At 43.1% G+C, this 8,953-nt stretch overlaps 1 protein-coding gene across 3 annotated transcripts; it reads right to left on the reverse strand.

Annotated features, from left to right (window-relative positions):
- Positions 1-2,542: 2,542 nt before the first annotated feature.
- On the reverse strand, positions 2,543-7,090 carry LOC109739459 (uncharacterized). 3 transcript variants are annotated; one of them, XM_073506069.1, is made up of 9 exons: positions 6,643-7,090; positions 5,735-6,021; positions 5,327-5,627; positions 5,056-5,205; positions 4,400-4,671; positions 4,076-4,288; positions 3,907-3,999; positions 3,677-3,826; positions 2,543-3,215 (listed from the first exon to the last, which is right to left on the reverse strand). In XM_073506069.1, the coding sequence occupies exons 6-9, from the start codon at positions 4,274-4,276 to the stop codon at positions 3,180-3,182; spliced, it is 480 nt and encodes a 159-aa protein (XP_073362170.1). In that variant the 5' UTR covers positions 4,277-4,288; positions 4,400-4,671; positions 5,056-5,205; positions 5,327-5,627; positions 5,735-6,021; positions 6,643-7,090; the 3' UTR covers positions 2,543-3,179. The 3 variants fall into 3 exon arrangements, with proteins under 3 accessions (XP_073362170.1, XP_020154137.1, XP_073362169.1); XM_020298548.4 differs by lacking the exon at positions 5,735-6,021 and having other exon boundaries at positions 4,400-5,627; XM_073506068.1 differs by lacking the exons at positions 2,543-3,215; positions 3,677-3,826; positions 3,907-3,999; positions 4,076-4,288 and having other exon boundaries at positions 4,401-5,627.
- Positions 7,091-8,953: the final 1,863 nt, after the last annotated feature.

Below are 8,953 nucleotides of genomic sequence, written 5' to 3' on the forward strand. Positions count from 1 at the left end.
CCAAATAGGAGGTGTGGGTCGTGTATGACTTTAATGACTTAAGACTATCAAGCACAACATGTAGTGATCAGTTTTTTGCATGCTAGTTCTCTCGTTTTTCTCTTCGCCTTGATCACGGTACACAACCGAAGATGACAAATGCACCGATACGAAGGGAGTACATTTCCGTGTTCATGCATGCATGCAGGTAAAACTTAACACCCGCTGATACGTAATTTTTGTGTGTGTATATTGTCAATGTCAAATTTGGTTTTTCAGTGGTGGGAAGGTAGAAAATGACTTGTCGTTCCATTAGCAAAACAGATCAATGAATGGTTTCTGTCAGTCTGATCACCACAGCCGGCCTTCGTACGTACGTGTGCGGATCACTGCATCTGGACTTCTGAAGTTTTGGTACGTCCAGTTACGGGTCAGAGAAGAAGAGCACGGAAGCTCTAGCTAGTGGCCGGCCGGCCGCCGGCGATGGAGGAGCGCCATGGCCTGACTTCACCCCTGACGTGGCACCGCACCCGGCCTCGCGGTTTGTACACTCGTGGTCGAAGCGGCTGCCTGACCGAGTGAGACTCCATCCAGTGGAGATACGCGCGGTCCCTTCGTGTGGACTTGTATATCGGTTGATCATCTGGCGACGCGAGCATGGAATAGCCGCCCGGCACATGCAACTCGCTCGTGTCCGACCCGATGGTCGTCGTGTCAGACTTGTCCGTTGATCGCAGCCTCGTGGTGAGGGGAGTTGAGTCAGTAGGATCCACTCAAGTTTCTACGACTATCACTCAAGTTTCTACGACTAGTCAAGGTCCGCGACAGCAACACTCGTGCAATGCAAAGTACTCCTCTGCTCACGTATATGTTTTACATTTTGCCGATTCAGATATATATCGGTGCATTTTAATGTGGCTGTTCATTTATTTTCAGTTTGTATGTAGCACATATTAAAATATTCAATAAATTATATTTGTCGTCGAGTGAGACTTGAGCATTGATCGCAGCCACGTTGTGAGCGGAGTGGAGCATTAGGATCCACTCAAGTTTCTACGACTAGTCAAGGTCCGTCACAGCGAAACTCATGCGATGCAACGTACTCCCTTTATAAATATATATAAATATAGGACGTTTTAGAGACTTGACGTTAAGGAGGGAGTAGTATGATGGTTTCTGGACTTCGTTCTCGCGTGAGTCAAAAATCAGTTGGTGGTTTACCGTTCACTCACTCGGTCGGTTATAATGAGTAGACCATTTAACGAGTAGACCATTTTCAGTTGGATGTTTGAGTTTGTATGGTCCTCTCATAGATAAGCAGTATCGACGACTTCACCGCCGAACAAATGAACAATCCTGCCCCGTGGAAAGACAAGCAACGCGAGATCCTCCCATTTTTCTTGCCTGAATCCGGAGGGGAGACTAGCTTGTCTTCTTTGGGGCCGACGACATGGATAGGACTGATCAAGGGTCAGACCCACAACACGAGATCCTTTCATTTTTAAAGCATTGAATGAACTTGTAGCTATTGAAATGAACTAAATGTTTTTTGATTAAACAAAAGATGTAAATGAATTCTAAAAGAAATGAAACTTGATATGGTGTCATTATATGACACCCGTACCGTGTGGTAAAAATTTGACAGAGTTACGAAAAAAATCTGATGCATTCCGCTTAGAAATTGAACGGTCTCTGTGGAAGTATCATCATTTTAAGGGAAACATGTCAGGTGTGAAGGTGAATTTGTTTTTTTCATCATTTCCCCTTGAATGTATTTCTATGTTTAGTTTACGCCATTGTAAGTTTCATGATGAAATTTTGGACTATTCCGATTAATATGATATATTTAGCCATTTAATGCATTTATAGTAATTTAATGAACATAAATCGTATTAGAACTACACATACATTAAAAATGTCAAACTATTGGTGAAAACATACCTTTTAATCTATTGACTTTGTATTTGGGTCATATATTGACGTAAGAACTACACGCTCATTAGTTGGATATGCGACACGCGTGTGCACTACAAGAAATATGGTAATCTGTGACAGCCCTTGTCTGTCACCGAGAGCCCAGAAACTGTCATCGATGACCGTCGGTGACGGTGGGCACGTCCGTCATGTATATCGCGTCATAATTTGTCCACCCGACCAACCATGACGGATTTTCTGTCTGTCATGGATTTTGGCAAAATTATGACGGTCATTTACCGTCACCGATCGCCCCCCAAGCCCGCCCGGCCCGCCCCAGGCCCGGGTCTCTGTGACGGAATTTTCCGTCACGCATTTACATGATGACGTGGCATCAACACTCCAGTATGGATCTGACGTGGCGCCGCCTGGGCCCATGTAGCCTTTGGCCCATTTGTTTTGGTTCAAACTATTTTTTTTCACTGTTTATGTTAGCCCATTTCCGGTGGTCCAACAAGCACATCAGCCCATTAATCTTATGGGCCAGTTATGTTTTTTGACCCAAAATATGTTTCCAGACCTACTTCATCCAGCCCATCAATGTTAGGTTTACCCAACGAAGCCCATTTGTGATTTTTGCACGAAACAATTTAGCACTAACAATTATTAATAATTTGTATACAAATATTAAGACAGAAAAGAGGCACAGCATTACAAAGCACAAGTCACATTACACAAGTACTGGTCCTCCATGACACATCCAGCATAGCATTCAGCTTACATCTCGAGATTCACTAACCATCAAGCACCAACATGCAACTAGTTTGCATCGAACAGTATGCAGTTTGCATAACAAAAGGCTGACAAAATAACAAGCTAGGTTCCACCAGCATATCCCACATTCATATAGCTTCCAGCAGCTTTTTGGACAAACAACTTACCCTTCAGCTGATCTTGATGCCATCTAACTTAGCAATAAGTCTAGTTTTGCATCCATCTCAGCTTGCTTCTTCCTGTTCTCCTCGTCTCGCTTCCTGTACTCCTCATTTTGCCTGGCCCTTTCTTCTTCAGATTCCTTCAACTTCTTGGTCAAGGTGTCAACACACGAAGCTCAACATTCATCTTCTGCGCTGCCAATTCTACTTCACGGTTGATAGACTGGATCTCGCATGGACGTGCTGGATCCCCACATGCTGAAGAAACCTCGGCTTCTTAGTGTGCTTAGCAAGCACTTCAGATACAGCTTCGGTTGCCGCCTCAGTTGCAGAGCTCGATTCCTGACCATCTTATGTAGGATTAGGAACCTTCTTTTCCATCTCTGTCTAGCAATGCAAGCAACAAACATGGTTATGAGACAGCTTAAGCACAAGTAGAGATGACATCATCAGCAAGTTAACATGCATGAGGAAAGCTAGCATGCATCCTTATCTTATGAGAACAGAGTCAGATTAAACTTTTTTCTGTGCGGAGCTGAGTCGGATTATTCATCAACAACAAAGTGGCCAGAAGAAACAGGATAAATTATATCAATTAAGTACAAGCAACTAATGTTTAAATCTAATTATTTTATATATACTACAAGATAGAGACTGAGGATGGCCAAAACTGCAATATAGGACAATCTATTACAAGATAGTCAAGTGAATATGTTAACATTTCCAATTAACATACACTGGCATTTGCTTATTATTTTTCAATCTGTAAGAGGGACTGAAACAATATTAATTCTAGCCGTGCAAAAGTTAAAACTTTGATGGTTGGTAGTCTTTGAAAGCTGACTTACAATTGCATCCAGCACAACATTGGTGTAACATTTCTTTTTCTTGCTGTAGTGGCACTCCTTGAACAAATCCACTGCAGTTGGTTCTTTATCCTTGTATTTGTCTCCCTGAAAACAACAGATATGAAGGCAAGGGAGCATCATATACCTACACTACATGGAAGCAATCCAAAAACACCTTTTAACAGTGCACACATACATCTTGCACATCCACAGCCACATGTTTGACTTACCATATTTCCACAGTGCACAGGGTAGCTGCGCGCTCCAGTAGTTTGGTGGAACTTAACTTGAGCTCGATTAGCTTTGTTAATTTGAGATATCCCCTACATCAAGAGACCAAATACATGTAAGGCACAGTCTCTAGATTAGCATGTAGAAGGTGAGATCGGTCTGCAGGACCATCTTTTTGGGATCCTTCCAGCTTTCCACTAGCTCGTTCCACTGGTCATCAGTCATCGAGGGGACCGGAGAAGTTCTCCTCACCAAATGGGGTGCGTGAGGATCAAAATACTCTTTCTTGAGCCTATATCGTTGTTGGCGAGTCGCGCGTTTCAACATTTCTGTGCAAGCCTTCCTAACTGGCACCGCCTCTAGGTCCATCTGAAACTTGTTCTAGTAAGATAAAAAACATGGGTAAGTATCATGATGGCACATAGACAAAATAGCAGAAGATTGACAGGTTCCTAGCAATGTGAGGGAGAAAGGCCAGGATTATGTACTTACACCAACTTTGCCTACAAAGTTCCTGAAGATCCCATCTCTGACATTTCAATTTGGGTCCTTGTAATCCTTCCAGTGCTTAAACACATGCATATGGTGTCTGACTGTGACATTGCATTCGGTTGCAAACTTTGCAGCCAGAAGAGGCATCTCTAGTCGTAAGCTTCCTTCTGGAATGAGAAGCGGCAGTTTGCCCTACCGGCGTCAAGTGATCCTTTCCAGACCTTTCCCCAAATTGGGCCCCCTTTCCCTTTGCTCCTCATAGGATTGTTGACCTGCAGAGAAGGTAAAATCAAGGATGGTATTAAGCTCACAAGAAGGCCAAGACAATATACTAGTGACCGATGGCAGCAACAATTAAGGCAAAACAGTGTAAAGCGGCGACAAGAGAAGCCAATGATGTATGCACTGATAGTTGATCTGTCAAGCTTCATTATGGTTTATATCAAGTATATTTAAGACGGCAAGATGCATAGAACAATAGATTAAACAAGAAGTTCAGAAAATCTGAATGGAAGATCTGAAGGGCATTAATGCTTGAATGGAAGATCTGAAAATATATATATTTAATTTGCTATGTCACAGTGCCATTACTAAATAACCATAGACTCATTAACAACAATCAAATAAATGCAAGAAAAATCAGGTTTGTAACTTGCCTTCAAAGTTACTGTCAGGTTGAGATTGCTGATGAGGTTGGGTACTACCACCAGCTTCGGTGTCCCTCTGGTTGTCATCATCACAATGGGCAATGAGATCAGCTCCATTGGCCATCCAGTTGCCGTCATCACAGTGTGCAAGGTCACCATCTTTTTAGAAGAAGGCATCCAGTGAGAGGATGTTCATTATGCAATCAAAGTTAATACACAAGGCTAGAAATTCAAAGGACAGAACATGAGCATGATATGACAACAATAGTAAGAAACTTGCTTTCAACAAAATGGTCATCAGAGTTGGGAACAAATTATTCAGCTTGGCTGGCACAAGCCACAGAAGAAATTGGCTTATGAATGACACTTGGTGTCTGCTGTTTAGGATCATACATCTCTTCACTTTGAGCACTTGCATCAGCATTTTGTGATTATACTTTCCTCGACCTTGTAACTCGCATATTAGTTGGGATGTCCGCGAGAACTCTCTTAGGAGGCCGAGGTTTGACTCCACCAGGGGGCATGGCAGCAGATCTTTTCTTACTAGATTCCTGGCTGGGTTTTTTACAGTCCTTCAAGCCCTGATAGAAATGAAAACACGGTTTAATTAACAACCTTTAACAAAAACTCTGCTGCTATGACCAACAAGCAACATATCTAGCAATGACTAGATGGAGGATTTTAGCACCTTGGAGTTTGAGCTAGCAGCAGGTGTGGACTTAAATTCTTGCAATGCTTCTGTCTCATGTACTAAACTATCATCGGACGACTCTCCTTCACTGGTATCGTCCTCATTAGGATGGTACTCAGCTTCAGATTCATCGGTACTATTCCTGGGCCTTTTTTCAGGTGAAATGACAGTTTTGGCTACAAACAATGTTGATAATGCAGGAATTCCGAGTGCTTGCATTCTTGAATTGTTCCTTATGATTCTTTTGAGGCGCAACTCATCCATAGGATGTACAGGTGGTGGTTCTAAGATGAGTGAACACATGAACACAAATTACTATGTGCATAATATGTACTTAATAACAAATTACTGTTTCTTATGTTTATGTATGGCTACAGCCCTAATGAATCAGGAACACTAGCAATTGAAGTCAAGAACAATAAAAAACACTATTACCACCTAGTAATTAGACATACATATGTAGTTGCAGCAGTGTTGGATTATTACCTAATTTTTTGGTCATGTTTTGAATTTTATCTGGTTGGATAGGAATATATCAATATACAGTTGTGTGCAATTCTGAAAACCAACAAACACTATAATGTTGATCCTTATCTTATCTGCTCTTATTTTACTAGATAACAGGAATCCAAGTGCCTTTTAGGTGCTTCAGGACTGCTATACAAGTATGCAGTAGCTCAAGCCCTGGTTTCAGATATGGTAGTTTTAGATCAAAGCCATTAACGCTGCGAAGGCAATCAGGAGTTCATGTGAACAGTGGCGGTGCTGGGTGCTGTATATGATGTCACACACACATATAGCTTTGACATCACTTGCTCTGACTCCTATCACCGCCACTGCATGTGAAGCTTCAATGCTTCAACTTATTCAAATAGCAGGCATGGAGTGGGTTAAGAAGATTATACCTGCTGTCTTGCGTCCTCGGGATTTCTTCGCTGCAATCTTCTTCCCCATCAGTGTGTCATGCAGATGTCCAGCGAGGTGTTGGAGAGGCCCTTGAAGCAGCAAAGTGTGGTGGCGGCGAGGCACTTGAAGCGGCGCAGTATGGAGGCGGCGACGGCTTGTTTCTCGGGTTTGGTGGAGGGGAGGAGGAGGGGAGGGAGTCTGTGGCCGGTAGTGGATGTGAGGTTGTGACCGGTGGTGGAGGCGGAAGAGGAAGAGGACGGGCAGTGGCGGAGGTGACCAGCGGCGGCCGGGTCGTGTTCTAGGGTTTGGTGGAGCATGGGGGCGGAAGGGGGTCTTGGCCAGCAGTGAGGGAGGGGTTGTGACCGGCGGTGGAGGTGGAAGAGGGACAGGGCTCGTGCTCGGCGATGGAGGAGGTGGTGCGGGCAGTGGAGGCGGATCTGGGGCGGCCGTGCGGGGGGGCATGGGGGATTTGGTGATTTGGGGGCTAGGGGCGGCCGTGCGGTGGGGTTAGTGGTTGGTGTCAAATTACAATGTTGTCCCTTCGTATGTACTGATGGAAGAATAGCTTTGTGTAATTTTCTGGAACCTTGGTGGGCAATATAGTCAATTCAAGATGGTTCTTTTTGGCTTGGCGCGGGTGGAGCGAAAATAAAGTCCCCTACGCGCGCTTTCTTGCCGCCAGGTAAATTTAGAAGTTGATCTCACCACTCAAAAAAAGAGAGAGAGAATTGATCTCTCCACTAAAAAAGAGAGAGAATTGATCTAAAAAAAAATTCTAGAGAATACATCACGAGCAAGTCATTTGTTTCTATAATTAGCAAGACATATATTTAATTACACACTATGTCATAATTACTAGAAATTATTTATGAAATAATTACCCACCCGCCCACCACACCACTCTGATTCCATTTTGTGATGGAATCGAGCGCACGGTCTAGAAGGCGACCCGATCATCGGAGGCAACGTTAGTGATCACATGAATGGTGTAGGACGTCGTTGATACGTGTCGATTGTTGGGCGGCAGGGCTCCGGGGTGGATGGACGGAGAGCTCGAGAATGGAGCGCACGATCTTGAAAGCTTCCGACAGAGCCGCGACCGGAGTCGACCCAGTCATCGACGGCGACCCGATCATCGGAGGCGACATTAGTGATCACATGGATGGAAGTTTGTAGCACAACCATTTTTGAGCATCTCCTTCTCAGCCTCATTAGGAACGCCTGTCGAATATTTCAAAATTAGAAGTTTCCATGAACTGTACTGAACAAAACTATGTATCAATGAGAAGAAAAACACATCACACTCTCATGTATTGTACTGAACAAACACTATGGATCACAACACATTGACAGACTAAAACTCTGTTAAGGCAAACAAGATAAAACTTCAGATACTACCATTCTAATCCTCTAACACACCGGCTAACACATTAACTACAGGATTCAGTGAGATTTTTTTTAGCAAATAGCAGTTGGTAATGTACTGAACAAAAACTCCATGTAGTGCATAAACACCTCACTCTCTTTAAAATTGTACTGAACATAAAATAAATCATGGCAAACTTGTGTTAACCCTATACTGAACATAAACTCCATGTAGACAATAGGAAACAACAACTAAATGAAGAATGAAGATAGTACCTCTACATTAAAACATCTAGTCATCATCGCTGTCAACATCCATGGCACCTCCTTCGTCTTCGCTGCAATACTCCAGACCCGTATCATCTTCTTCCTCTTCATTGCCACCTTCATACACGTCTGTGCTTTTTTCTTTCATCAAACGAGCAGCTACATCAGCTTCAAAAACAATGCCTTGCTCATCATCTCTATGCAAAGGCTTCTCGGATGTAAGGTCAGAAACAGATATTCTCCTACCCTCCTCATCACAACACTCGTCCTCTTGATATGCAGGACCAGTAAAAGGTACACCCTCAGTTTCACTAATATTGAAGAGATGCCTATGTTCAAATGTTTGCACAACTTGCCAATTCTTCCCATACTTCGTGTCTAGCAAATAAAAGACCTTTCTAGCCTGCATAGCCAGAATCAAAGAATCGTCCTTGTACCACATACTTCCAACATTTATGCTTTCGAAAAAAACATCATTTTTAAGCTCGATCTTCTTTCCATCAAGTTTAAACTAGTCACATTTAAACAAAACAACTGACCTGTCATCCAAGTTGTAGTCTAACTGAATGATCTCTTTCAAGGTTCCATAAAAATTTATGACCTTACGGTCATGTTCACCTTCGGCCATGACTCCACTGTTTTGCGTTCTCTTGTTGCTATCACGATCAACAGTGCTAA

The sequence above is a fragment of the Aegilops tauschii genome, unplaced genomic scaffold (assembly GCF_002575655.3).
Source record: "Aegilops tauschii subsp. strangulata cultivar AL8/78 unplaced genomic scaffold, Aet v6.0 Super-Scaffold_267, whole genome shotgun sequence".
Lineage (NCBI taxonomy): Eukaryota > Viridiplantae > Streptophyta > Magnoliopsida > Poales > Poaceae > Aegilops > Aegilops tauschii.

What these genes read in the sequence shown, in the direction of transcription:
- LOC109739459 (XM_073506068.1), bottom strand. Translation starts at nt 6,691, where the DNA reads ATGGGGAAGAAGATTGCAGCGAAGAAATCCCGAGGACGCAAGACAGCA. An exon ending in CCGAGGACGCAAGACAGCAG is followed by an intron (nt 6,022 to 6,642) that starts GTATAATCTTCT and finishes CACTCATCTTAG; the next exon opens with AACCACCACCTGTACATCCT. An exon ending in CTGCTAGCTCAAACTCCAAG is followed by an intron (nt 5,628 to 5,734) that starts GTGCTAAAATCC and finishes CATTTCTATCAG; the next exon opens with GGCTTGAAGGACTGTAAAAA.